Source organism: Nicotiana tomentosiformis, chromosome 9 (genome assembly GCF_000390325.3).
Source record: "Nicotiana tomentosiformis chromosome 9, ASM39032v3, whole genome shotgun sequence".
NCBI classification, from domain to species: Eukaryota; Viridiplantae; Streptophyta; class Magnoliopsida; order Solanales; family Solanaceae; genus Nicotiana; species Nicotiana tomentosiformis.
Genome location: NC_090820.1, coordinates 109,747,807 through 109,761,415, shown reverse-complemented (window position 1 = coordinate 109,761,415; position 13,609 = coordinate 109,747,807). Strand labels below are relative to the sequence as shown.

Here is a 13,609-nt window from a genome sequence, read left to right as displayed (position 1 = left end):
AATTGATAAAAAGAAGTCGGGCCCACTTGAATATCTTATAAGAACTTTGAGAAAATGACAAAATAGTCCTTTATATTTAGAAGTGTGTCTAAAATAGTCCCTTAAATATACATATGAACAATTTTGGTCCTTTTAGTTTGTCCTCCGTCAAATATTTAACAAACTCTAGTTATTAGATTTAACGGAAACTATTAAAAAAATGGGATTTCATCATTTGGAGGTGCAATATACTGCAATTTTTGATATTGTTGGTCTATAGATAGTGTTTGACATAGTTTTTTTTAGGTGTAATTTCTGCTATTTTTTGTGTCTATATAGTTATTGGTGTAACTGAGATTTGATATATATATATATATATATATATATTCATCTTCTCATAATCTCATTAATAACATGTTTGGCCAAGCTTCTAAAATCAGTTTATTTTGAAAAATATTTTTCTCTTAAAAATATTTTTGGTGAGAAACAATTTGTATTTAGTTATTTAATTTAAAAAATACTTTTGAGCAGTAATTAGTATTTGGTCAAGTTTTAAAAAAATATTTTTTAGTGTAATTTTCTCAAAGTGCTTTTTGAAAAAGTGCAGAATCTATTTTTTCTACTTCTCAAAAGCTACTTCTGCTACTACTCAAAATACTTTTTTTTCCTTCTAAAAGTTTGGCCAAACACCTCAAACTTTAGAGTTTGTGTTTTTGGCCAAAAAGAAACTTGACCAAATAAGCTATAGATCTAATTACTGGAATTTATAAAATATTTAATGGAGATCAAAACGTTAACTTTTGATAAACATAATGGAGTAAAATCGCTCAAGACTATATTTAGGTAGCTATATTAAATCTACCAAAACAATAGGGACAAGTTTTGCCATTTTCTGGCCCGAAAACGAAATTCAAATACTAACAAAAAGGAATTTGCTTTTTTACAAAAAGAGGTAAACAATAGAACAGCAAAAATAAAGCTTCTTCTCAGTTTTCCTCATTCATCAAAATACAGATTCTCCTCTTTCTCTCTCTGCATATATAGCGATGTGATCCTTATAGATTTTCCTCATACTCTAAAAAACCCTAATCAGTTCATTCAATTAGGGTTTGTAAAGAAAAAACAACAGAACAAAGTATTTAATACACATTCATATCATACACATACAAATTACAAAAATAAAAAATAAAAAATTGGCATATGCATATGTTAAGTAAATTTATAGAGTATTGAAATTGAGGTTTTTTAGGTAATGGTTAATGGTGATGGGTCGAGAAGTGGTGCCGGTGATGGATCCGGGTCAAGTAGTCGGGTTGAAGAAGAAAGGTACCGGGTCACGGAGTTGGCTTCTGATGGATGCTTCCGGTTTGGAGACTGTTTTAGATGTTGATAAGTATGCGATCATGCATCGCGTGCAAATTCACGCTCGCGATCTTCGCATTCTCGATCCGCTACTATCTTACCCTTCCACTATTCTAGGACGTGAAAGAGCTATTGTTCTCAATTTGGAGGTGATTTGTTTTTTTTTTTCTTATTGGTAATCTGGAATTATTTGCCTAATACTCCCTCCATCCCAATTTATGTGGCAAAATAGTTTTAATTGTTAATTATTGTGACTTATAAAACTTTTTATGTAGTTTACAAACATGTAAATTTTATTTAATTTTTTCTAAAATTTTATGTCGGAATTCACCTGTCAAAACTAAGGATGCCTGTTGCCTCCTACCAGCAGCACAGATAGCGAGAAAGTATGCCTACCAAGACTTAGGCAGATGAGAAGAAATATCCTACAGTATGTTTTGCTTCCGATGGGATGTTAACTTATCTCGAATTATTGAGTATTTTCTTTATGACTGTGGTGTTCGGGTCATATTCCATTGAGTAGCTGCTACCTTACACCCGCATAGGTATTGGGTAACTCTACCTACCAAGGTTTAGACAAATGGAATGAAATCATCTAGTATTTTTTTTGCCTCTGCTTGGATTTGAACTTATCTCTAATTATTGAGTATTTTTACCTTTCGGAGATTTATACATTTAGAAAATATACAGAGCGTCTAACACTTTTTATTTGTATTTGCATTATATTGGCATGCGTTGATTTAAATTGATTAATGTGGGCAGTGATTAGCTGACCTGAACTTGTTTGAGACTGAGGCTTAGTTGTTGTTTGAATGAAACGGGTTGAAATGCAGCAAAATGAATATTGAGAATTATAAAGCCGTTCTCAGTTTTGTCACTGAGACGTAGTTGTTGGAATGTGTACTCTGTATTAGGAGATAATATGCTAAAGTTTTTGAAATTTGTTTCCTTTTTGTTTCCATAAGTAATTGTAGTAAATTAACTTCTCCTTTGTAATAAAAGATGGAAGCCGATTTATAGCTGCTTTTTCCCAGTTTGCTTGTTGGTTGACATTTTAACTTTGACTTTCATTTTTCCTTTTCAAGTATCTTGTTTACTGATCGTTGCATCTTTTATTCTATTGTGATTAAGGGCAGCATATCAAGGCTATTATTACATCTGAAGAGGTAATTTATGTTCTTTTTGGTAAAGCTTCTTGTTTTCTGCACTTCTCTTTTATAAAGTTAGTTAAATTTCTAATAATTGTATTTATGGAGTCTATGGAACTACATTTTGTTTGTTTTCGAAGTGAGGATGCAGTCACTGATCTTGCCAATTCACTTGAGGTTTAACTATTCTAGTATACCGTCAATTTGCTGAATGATAGTTGTGCTAGCAGTTTCTCATTACTGAGACGATAGCATTTGTTGTGTGTTGCAAAATCTTATGTTTGACTTTCATCATTTCAAGTTAGGAGTTGGGACATCACAAGGGGACAAAGACTGGATAACGACAATTTGTGTATCATCTTTTATCGTCCAGATGGATAGGCTCACTTTTATTTCTGTATGAAGTAAAAGAAAATGCTACCTTTTCCGTTTTCCTCTTGGATCCCGTTCAATAATACTAGGACATGTACTTTTAATAAATAATACAAGGACATGTAACTGTATTCTATTTAGGAAAAAAGGATAGCAGGATGCTTTTACAAGCATTTTGTATAAGTTGTTGCAGGATTAGCTTCTGAATGTGTTTAGGTCTTCGTGAATGACATGCTGAAATCTTTCATTGAGAATATCACCTTGACTGGTCTTAACTTGTAAATCTCTATTGGATACTATCGATATTTTTTATACCATCTAGACCACATGCTCTCTAACCCTCATATTTTTATGGCATGTTTACTTTATTAGACCTAATTCTACGAGTGTAACGGAAGTGTTGTATATCATTGCGGTAAGAAGATTGTAAAGTTGTCCTTGTCAACTTAGTCTCTCCTCCTATTTTAGGCATCCACTAATTGTGGTTACTTTCCTATCAATGCGCCTATGCTGAACTATCTACTTGAATATGACTCTTGTGGTAGTTCATTATCTCATATGTCCAATAAGATGTGGGAGCCCTTTTATGTAGCATCACACCCAGGTGTCTATATTGTGGGACTTATTCACCCACAGCCATTCATGGTGTGGGAACCCTTGCTTATACTTTGTCCTTCCAGGCCCCACAATGTTATGGAACCTGTTGCTCATTTAACACTAAACCTGGATGCCGATATTTCAGTTAATTCAGAATTCATGAAATTCATCACAATTCGATTCATTAAGCCACAACAAACCTCATCCTTTATATGGATTTTAGGATGGGCTATGTGTTAGGAAGCTCATACATAGGAAGTTCAGGTAATTCATCATAAGTAGACTATTATTTTTGTACTGGCCAGCATGTTGCTGCAACCATCCTTGTTTACATAGGTTTGGGACAATCTATGCTTTCCAAAACTCAGATAAGCAGTTGGGATTTTGTGCTGCGACTAAAATAATCCCTACTTGAAAAATCTTGGTCAAAGTCTGAAATTGATTAAAATGTTCATTTGAGCTCAAAACTATATCATCCATTTCTGTTTTTTCTTTCCAAATGTCCTCTTTTTTCATTTCCAGAATTTGGTCATATACATGCTGGTCCAGTCCACCATAGAGGAATACCAATAGAGTTATTCCTAGAAAAATGATTTTTATCTCATGTTCCACTAAACCCTGAAAAAGTATGACAGCTTAGCTTTCCTTTTCAAGACCGTAAAGTAGACTTTCCAACATTTAATTAGAGAGGTAGATATTCAACAAAAAGTCTGCTTTGAAATATTGAAGGTTGATTCTAATGGATTATTAGGTTTTAAAGTTAAATCCTTTAGGTTCTTCAAGGATATATTGGAAGACCAAGATCATTTTTTGCCTTGCTTCTGAACACTTTTTATGATACTTACATATTGATTAGGCTAGCTCCCTAATCTATATTTGGTGGAACTGGAAGCAACTTCAGTCAACTTTAGAACCCTAGTTGCTACTTTCGGATCTAAACATACTTTGAACTGAGTGATTCTATATTAGTCTTAATTCAGGTCTTGGTCAATCCAGGGAAGACAAGAACTGGGTTTTTTTTTTCCATCATAATCTAGATTAACCTTGATCCCAAGTAGGACTAGAATTCCTGCTTATACTATATTTTTCTGAATTCAACTCAACATGAATGAGTACACTGGCCTTTAATTCTTAGCCACATGAGTGAAATCTATTTGGGATAAACAAAATTAATCTCTGTAATTAGACAAAATGAGTCAGATTCAGTCCTACCATTCTGATTTGACCTTGGCTCCTAATTTTCTTATTTTTTGGTGAGGACAACAACATACCCAGTATAATCCCACATAGTGGGGTATGGGGAGGGTAGTGTGTACGCAGACCTTACCCCTCCCTACCTTGTAGAGGTAGAGAGGTTGTTTTCAATAGACCCTCGGCTCAGGAAAGCATAGGTTCCACAATAATAACAAGAAAACAAGACGGTACAACACCGAAAAACCATGTAAAAGCAGCTTACATAACAAGATAGTAAGATGATCGAAATGGAAAAAAACAACAGGTATTCAAAGAAACCTAATACCAACCAAATGCGTACGTACTAACACTAACACTACCGGTATGAATAATATAGACTACCTAACCTATTATCCTAATCCTCGACCTCCACATCTTCCTATCAAGGGTCATGTCCTCGGTCAGCTGTAGCTGCGTCATGTCATGCCTAATCACGTCACCCCAACTCTTCTTCGGCCTACCTCTACCTATCCTAAGGCTCTCCAATGTCAACCTCTCACACCTCCTTACCGGGGCGTCTATGCTTCTCCTCCTCACATGTCCAAACCATCTAAGTCGTGCTTCCCGTATCTTTTCCTTAATAGGGGTCACACCCACCTTGTCCCGAATAACTTCATTCCTAACCTTATCTAACCTGGTGTGCCCGCACATCCATCTCAGCATCCTCATCCCTGCTACCTTCATCTTCTGGACGTGAGAGCTCTTGACTGGCCAACACTTAGCCCCATACAACATAGCTGGTCTGACCGCCATTCTATAAAATATACCTTTAAGTTTTGGTGGTACCTTCTTGTCACACAAAACATCGGAAACAAGTCTCCATTTCATCCATCCCGCCCCAATCCGATGTGTGAAATCTTCATCAATCTCCCCATCCCCCTGTATAATAGACCCAAGGTACTTAAAACTTTCTCTCCTAGGGATGACTTGTGAATCCAGCCTCACCTCCCCTTCCGCTCCCTGAGTAGCACCTCTAAACTTACACTTCAAGTATTTTGTCTTGGTTCTGCTCATCTTGAAACCTTTAGACTTTAGGGTCTGTCTCCACACCTCTAACCTCGCGTTAACACCGTCTCGCGTCTCGTCAATCAAAAGAATGCCGTCTGCAAATAACATGCACCACGGCACCTCCTCTTGGATGTGGCGAGTGAGTACGTCCATCGTCAGGGCAAATAAAAAAGGGCTAAGTGCCGACCCCTGTTGCAACTCCATCTTGAACGGAAAATGGTCTGAGACCCCTCCCACTCTCTGGTGAGGAGAATGCATACTCTTATAAAAAGGGCGAGGCACATGCATACATCTTTACTATCTTCATAAAAAATAGATACATCTTTCCCCACTTCAGTAGTGGGACGGGACCGCACTGGGTATGTTTTTATTGTTGTTGTATAAAAATTACATACATCTTTACTATTGCTGGGTCATTGAAATTCCATCTGGGCAGTTAGATCTGGTTATTGTGGATATTCACATCAACTTGTAAACAATGAGTAACTTTCTTTTATTGAATCAGCCCCACATACAAGACTATTTCTAAATGTTCTAGTGGACAGGTTATTCTTCGAGATCCATTGGACGAAAATGTTACTCCTGTTGTTGAGGAACTTAGAAGGCGGCTGAAACCAATGAATGCAAATCGTGAAGATCAGAGAGAGGAAAAAGATACGAATGTTCAGCATGATATTGAAACAACTGAAGAAGATGGTTTTCGTCTTATCATTCTCAATTTTCTGTACTTGTGAATTTCTCATATTTGATTCTCGAGCTCATGCTTCTCATTTCTTTGTATATTATTCACGTTCTTTTGGTGAGTATGCTGACTCTTTATCTTGTGCCAAACACAATGCAGAGTCTCCATTTGAATTCCGAGCTCTAGAGGTTGCTTTGGAAGCCATCTGTAGTTACCTTGCTGCTCGCACATTAGAATTGGAAACTGCTGTTTACCCTGCTTTAGACATGCTAACATCAAAGGTCTGTGCATGAAATATTAATCTGTTTAGTGTTTACATTGCTACATTTGCGCTACAGTATGCTAAAGGACATAGGTCTTCCATCCCTAGAGGGAAAATCCTTTAGTAAATATTCTTATCTTTTCTTTTTTTCCTCGTTTATCCTAAATTTCCAGTTATATTTTTATTGATGACTCACAATCCCTAACTTTTCACCGTATACACATTAACGAAAAGATAATTTACATGTCTATTTGTGCATGTGTATGCTTGGAAACTTTCTATTTCAACTTTCAAGTTTTTTAGTTGTCTATGTGAACCAAGATCCTATTTCTTGGTCTGCTTTTTCTTTTTCTTTTTTTCTTTTTGTTACCCTATCTTTTTTATTTTGGCCATTGTTATCTTCTAAAGAAAACAAGACACCATAAAATTCAACTAGGAATTATAAGGTAAAGAAAACGAGACACCATAAAGTGTTGGACTGTCTCTACCCCAGATAACACTTTATTATTAACAGTAAATAATATAAAGGTAATTCCTTTTTATACAGTAGCAATTGTAGTTATTTTTGTTTTTGTAAATTCCTTGCCATATGAAATATTCTTTGGACTCTCTTGTACATCTTCTGAAATGAGGAACGATTGAACTATGCCCAAAGAAAATTTTCATTACTTCTTCTTTCCGCTAGTGTTAATTATAGAATGAGTATCCTTCATATGCATGTTATATCACAGAAAACTTTTGATAGTTTTTGGAGTAAAACATGGTCATATTTACTTCTTAAAGGATAATATAGGATGCAGGCCATACTACCTCATCACGGACTAGTATGCGTCTTCTTTTATTTTACTCCCCCCCCCCTCTTTACTCACCTCTGTGTATTTCTATGGAAGGTTCCATCGGACGAATACATATAATTTCTACTTATAAAAAAAGTAGAATATATATTGTTTTCATGTTACCATCTCAAAAAAAAAAGAATATATATTGTTTTCTTAGTTTTTGGTATATCTAAATTCAGTGCCTTTTGGTGTTTTTTGGCATCTTGGACATTGTGTCCGTTTCCTGCGGTTTGTCCTTGTAAAGTTTTGTTTGGATCCATGGGATAGCTTAGACGCCAGCTACTAACATCAACAAGTTTGGTTTTGTACTGCATTTGAAAGTTTGAAATGTTTCTTTTCATGTTAAGAATCTTGAGATTCTTTTTGTTACGTGGTTCCCTTTTCTTGATCCTCACCCTTAATCTCCTGCATGCACATATATGTTGATGTCTCTGCGTCTGCAATCTTTAGAAGGTTAATTGCTAGAGTTTTATCTGTCTTTCATGGGGTAATTTTTCCCAAATAATGTTTAATGCAGATTAGTAGCCGTAATCTGGATAGAGTGCGGAAATTAAAGAGTCAAATGACACGGTTGACTGCTCGCGTACAAAAGGTTATGTCTTACCTATTATTTAAGTGACATTGGCGTTAACTTTCTTGTTTACGTTATCATTTTTGTTAGTGTGTTTTAATTGGCTGAACAATATTTAAATCCTTTGAACTTTTTTGTCTTTGGATTTTTGAGGATATTTTGTTAAGAGAGACATTTTATAATATAGCTTTATTTCATTAAAAATGTCTTTTCATGACCACTGAATCCAGCCTTTTTTTCCATATAAATATATGCGGCTAGGATATCCAAATTTCTTGGAGATAGATCGTTGTCTAGAAGCTGCCACCTCCGCACCAGGAAAAGGGGGAAAATAATAACTTGGTAATCATCTTAAATTTAGCAATAAGCCAATAAGAAGTTCAATGCTCATACATGATTAACATGTAGATATTAGAATCGTGACCCATTATATGAAACATTCTTCCTTTTTCTCCATTTTGATATATTGTTTTGATGACCAAGAAATCTGCTGTTTTATCCTCAAAACTTGGTGGATAATGGGATTCGTCGCTCTTCTCCACTGAAATGCCAGACGTGGTGTTACCACTAAGTTTTTTAAACTCGTGAAATGCGCTGACAACACTTCTCATGCTGTACTATTTTTTGCCCGAACCAAAGCCTTGGGGCTCTACTCCATTTTGATATACTATGTGAATAGCTTCAACTTACGCGTGCCCTTGATTTCTACTCTTATTAACAATAATATCTGTAATGGAATGATTTTATTGCAGTTGGATTATTACGCTCCTTGCATACTCCAAAGTGTTTTGTCTCGTCAATATTATAGTTCTCTGTTGAATCTAATGTACATATCTTTATCATATTCTTTTTACTATTGAAGACCTGTTAGAGTGCGTGAGTCCTTCAATTTAAAGGGTCTATTGAGTCCTCTTTTAAAGGTAAATGGACTTAAGATTTAAACTTTAGGTAAAAAGAACTTTTTTTGGATTAGTGGTTAATGAGGTTTGATCTCATTTAAAACTAAAAACAATAATAACAATAACAATTGTGCCTCAGTCCCAAACAAGTTGGGGTCAGGCGATATGAATCCTCATTTCTTTCATTTAGCTCGACTCATCATCATCATTACCAAAATAAAATAAAAGTAAGTAAAAAAGATAAATATATAAATAATAATAATAATAGCAAAAAAAATAATAATAATAATAGAAGTTCTCCACCAAGTCTAGAACCTATTCACAACTAGTAGGTATCACCTATATTGATTTTTCTCTTCCATTGTGCCCTATCTTTAGCTAAGTCTGCATTGATTTCAAGGAAAACTAAAATTTCTAAAAGTTCGTTTATTTATACAAAGGCCCCTAAATATAAAACCCAAAATTCCACCCAAAAAGAAATAGGAAATCCTCAAGCGTTTCATAAACAACTCAAAAAAGAAACCACATGATTGTTTAAAAATAGCAGGTTGTTTATGATAAACAATCCGTGGTTGTTTAAACAACCTTTAAAAGAAAAGGAAATCACATAGTTTAAAAAACACAAGTTGATTATACAGTTGTTTAGACAGACTATGTATATGTCTAAACAACCGGCAGAATAGATGAGCAATGTAGTATCAACGCTCCCACCTGCCCTTGCAATCCTTTGGTCCGCTGTGCACTGAACTGTCATCAACTCATTATGGTTGCTTCTTTGTGTAATTGCAGGTGAGAGATGAGCTTGAGCAACTACTGGATGATGATGATGATATGGCTGACCTTTATTTGTCAAGAAAATTGGCCGGTGCATCACCTGTAAGTGGATCAGGTGCAGCCAGTTGGTTTTTTGCTTCACCTACCATTGGCTCAAAGATATCCAGGGCTAGTAGAGCTAGTATTGCAACATTTCGCGGGGATGAGAATGATGTCGAAGAGCTTGAAATGTTATTGGAGGTAAACTTCTTCTAATGGCATCATTTTGGCATCATTTGTTATAACCTAGGAGAAGGAAAAGTTGAAAAAAGAAAGCATTTTGAGCCCTACTTACAAGGAAGTGTTTTTCTTTCTTGCAGGCTTACTTCGGGCAAATTGATAGCACATTTAATAAACTAACTACGGTATGCAAGTTTTGCCCTCTTGTGGAGTTGGATATATTAAGCTGGCAAAGCCTTTTAGAACCTTTAGTCCCTTGTGTGTTTTTGTGGATTTTATGTTTGACAATCTTCTTTAAATTTGGTCAATGTGCTATAAATTTGGTCAATGTGCTATATAGTAGAGATACGTCATTACTTCAGATGGCTATTAGAGTCTTTAGTGGTAGTAGTATGCTTGCCTCTGAAGTTCCATTGTTAACGACTGAATAGTGCAGATTGTCGGAGGGAGCCATTAAGCCTCCTTATGTTTAGATATAGATATTCCTTCTTTATGAACCCTGAATTGCCATTGCTTTCTTTTACCTTTTCTTTCGTGAGTCTTAAGATACAAAGAGTCTTAAGATACACAACAAATCAGGTCAAATTATTCTGACTTAAGCAAATGTTGAAAAATGAAGTAATTGTGAGAGGGTTGTGATTCTTGTGAATAGAGAGGAGACCTTCCATCGTCTGGGTAATGGGATCTCTATGTGGACTAGTGTTTGTTGCTTTCATTGAATCCCTTCATTCAATACTATGCCTCTCCCTTCAGTTTCCTGTACTTCTTAGCATTTGTTCCAAATAATGGACTTTCTGTCATGTCCACTAGATGGGTGGAAATGCCGTGATCTTTTAGATTTTGTTCTTTGGAAATTTTCAGTTTTGAGTGACATGTTGAGTGTTCTTTATCTTCATTTTCCAGCTAACATTTGTCTATTTTAATTTGCAGCTACGGGAATATATTGATAACACAGAAGATTACATAAATATTCAGGTAGTTAAAATGCCAAGATAATTTTCAGTTTGATGTGATTCATCTGAATACATAATGATGTAAAACTTATGCTTCTTATTTCAGCTGGACAATCATCGAAATCAGCTCATCCAGGTGCTCTCCTTTGGAAATATCTAAATCCCCTACCTATCTTTCATTTTATCTCTTTTCAATCTCGTTGAATCTCACGATTAGAGTTGTCTCTATGCTCATTTGTGCTTTTGTCATGTTGGCTGCAGTTAGAACTTTTTCTCAGTTCCGGAACTGTGTGTATGTCTATCTACTCTTTGATTGCTGCGATTTTTGGGATGAACATCCCATATTCTTGGAATAATGGTCATGGTTACATGTTTAAATGGGTAAGTTTGAAACTTTGTGGCGTCAGTATGATTGTCTGAGTACTATACCTGGTTGAAAAACAGACGCTATTTGGTTGATGGATGGTTTAATGCTTCTGTGCAGGTGGTAATCATTAGTGCTATCATCTCTGCCGTGCTTTTCATATTTATAATCTCTTACGCTCGTTTCAAAGGGCTTGTTGGATCATGAGGTCTATCGAGTGAAGGCAGATGCGATGGCGAGCAAAAAAAAGCTTTTGCCCATGTCTAGAACACAATGCGGATACATTTGATGGCCCATCTGAAAGGAACCATACAGCATATCCAAGCTGTTAATGGCCATAATATTTTCCAATATCATGACATTTCTTCACTGTTATTGGATAAACAAGCTTGAGATCTACTGCAGGACTTACTCTGTCATATTCTTGTAGTATATGAAAGCTTCACAATTGTACTTGTGTTAATCACAGCCAAAAGCTTTACAACAAAGATCTAGTAAAATCCCACTACTGGGGTCCGGTGAGGTTTAGTGTGTATGTAGATCTTACCCCTACCCCGAGTGAGTAGAGAGTTTGTTTCCGAAAGACCATCGGTTCAAGAAAACGAAAAGAGACAATATCAGTACCACCAATAGAAACCATAGGAAAAATAACATCATGAAAGTGAGAAAGTAGATGCAAAGCAAAAGCGATAGACAGTACATAGATCCGGCACTATGGAAAATGAAAGAGTAGTAAGACGCAACATTTTTACTAATTGACTCCGACAAAAACCCTATTAGTCTAGCCTCGCAAAGGTATGAAGTAAGGAAAGACTCAACTACCTCCTAACTTACAACCCTAATACTCGACCTCCACAACTTCTTATCAAGGGTCATGTCCTTGAAAATCTGAAGTCTCGCCATGTCCTGCCTGATCACCTCTCCCCAATACTTCTTAGGCAATCCTCTACCTTTTTTTCGTTCCCTCCAAAGCCAGTCCGCTTACACCTCCTTACCGGAGTATCTGGGCTTCTCCTTTGTACGTGTCCGAACCATCTGAGCCTCGCTTCCCGCATCTTGTCATCAATGGGAGCCACGCCCACCTTCTCCCGAATATCTTCATTCCTAATCTTACCTGTCCTAGTGTGCCTGCACATCCATTTCAACATCTCATTTATGTTACTTTCATCTTCTGGATATGTGAGTTCTTAACAGACCAACACTCAGCCCACTACATCATGGCCGGTCTAACCACCACTTTGTAAAACTTACTTTTGAGTATCGGTGGCACTCTCTTGTCACACAGGACCCCAGATGCGGACCTCCACTTCATCCACCCCACCCCAATACGGTGTGTGACATCCTCGTCAATCTCACCTCCCCTCTGGATAACCGACCCAAGGTACTTGAAATTGTCACTACTTGGGATGACATGTGATTCAAGCCTCACTTTCGCGCCCACTTCCCTCGGCTCATTGTTGAACTTACACTCTAGGTATTCCGTCTTCGTCCTACTCAGCTTGAAACCCTTAAACTCAAGAGCATGTCTCCATACCTCCAATCTCTCGTTAACATTGGTTCTCGACTCATCAATCAGAACTATGTCATCGGGGAATAACATACACCATGACATCTCCCTTGAATATGGTGTGTTAACGTGTTAATTAAGTTTTTTTTTTTTTTTTTGGAAAAAGATAAATAATGTTGATTCAGTTATGATTTCGGCAATTTTTTTATATCGTGTTTTTCGAAAAGAAATAGAGGAAATAGTTGCTTTGCATTTATCACTACAGTGTAAGTAGTGATAAATCTTAGAGAAAGGGCAATTTGTTTTAGTGTTCCAATATCTCCTTAATTTTTGTTAGCATTTAAGTGATTTTGAAAAAACCAAGTTAAATCATAAAACTCCAAGTCAGGTGCGGATGTAGCCTACTGGCTCATCTAAACCCGTGACTTTTAGTCTCATCTAAACCTATAACTTCACAGTGTATAAATATATACGTAAAAATCTAGACGCTAGTGGCCGCAAGGCCACCAAAATTCAAATGAGTGGCACTCGTGTTTGAATTGTGACATCTTTGATCATTTATTGCTCGTTTATACCTTCTAAGAAAAATCCAAGAAATAGTACTTATTTCTTTACATCGCATGAATAATAACATAGAGATTGTCTGCATAATATGTATAGTGATTGTCATATATTGAGCAATAATACATAGATTTTCACCCAATAAATAATAATACATGGATTTTTGTTGGGATTGCCTATTCAAAGATACTTTCATCTTTAGATGCTTTTCGTGTCCACATTTTTCTAATTCACATTATTCTCTCATTCAATCTTGTATAAAATAATACACGGATACTA

The 13,609-nt window shown here is 36.0% G+C and overlaps 1 protein-coding gene across 1 annotated transcript; it reads left to right on the top strand.

The window, feature by feature from the left end:
- Positions 1–930: 930 nt before the first annotated feature.
- LOC104095007 (magnesium transporter MRS2-I-like) lies at positions 931–11,725 on the top strand. The gene is made up of 11 exons (XM_009601034.4): positions 931–1,490; positions 2,478–2,507; positions 6,245–6,395; positions 6,541–6,662; positions 8,000–8,074; positions 9,742–9,966; positions 10,086–10,130; positions 10,876–10,920; positions 11,005–11,034; positions 11,160–11,279; positions 11,383–11,725. Exons 1-11 carry the CDS (start codon positions 1,239–1,241, stop codon positions 11,467–11,469), a joined length of 1,182 nt encoding a protein of 393 aa, XP_009599329.1. The 5' UTR covers positions 931–1,238; the 3' UTR covers positions 11,470–11,725.
- Positions 11,726–13,609: the final 1,884 nt, after the last annotated feature.

Excerpts from the sequence above, each read along its gene's own strand:
- LOC104095007 (XM_009601034.4), top strand. The coding sequence starts at position 1,239 with ATGGTGATGGGTCGAGAAGTGGTGCCGGTGATGGATCCGGGTCAAGTA. Across the intron at positions 8,075-9,741 it reads TGACTGCTCGCGTACAAAAG|GTGAGAGATGAGCTTGAGCA; the intron begins GTTATGTCTTAC and ends GTGTAATTGCAG. Across the intron at positions 11,035-11,159 it reads ATCGAAATCAGCTCATCCAG|TTAGAACTTTTTCTCAGTTC; the intron begins GTGCTCTCCTTT and ends TGTTGGCTGCAG.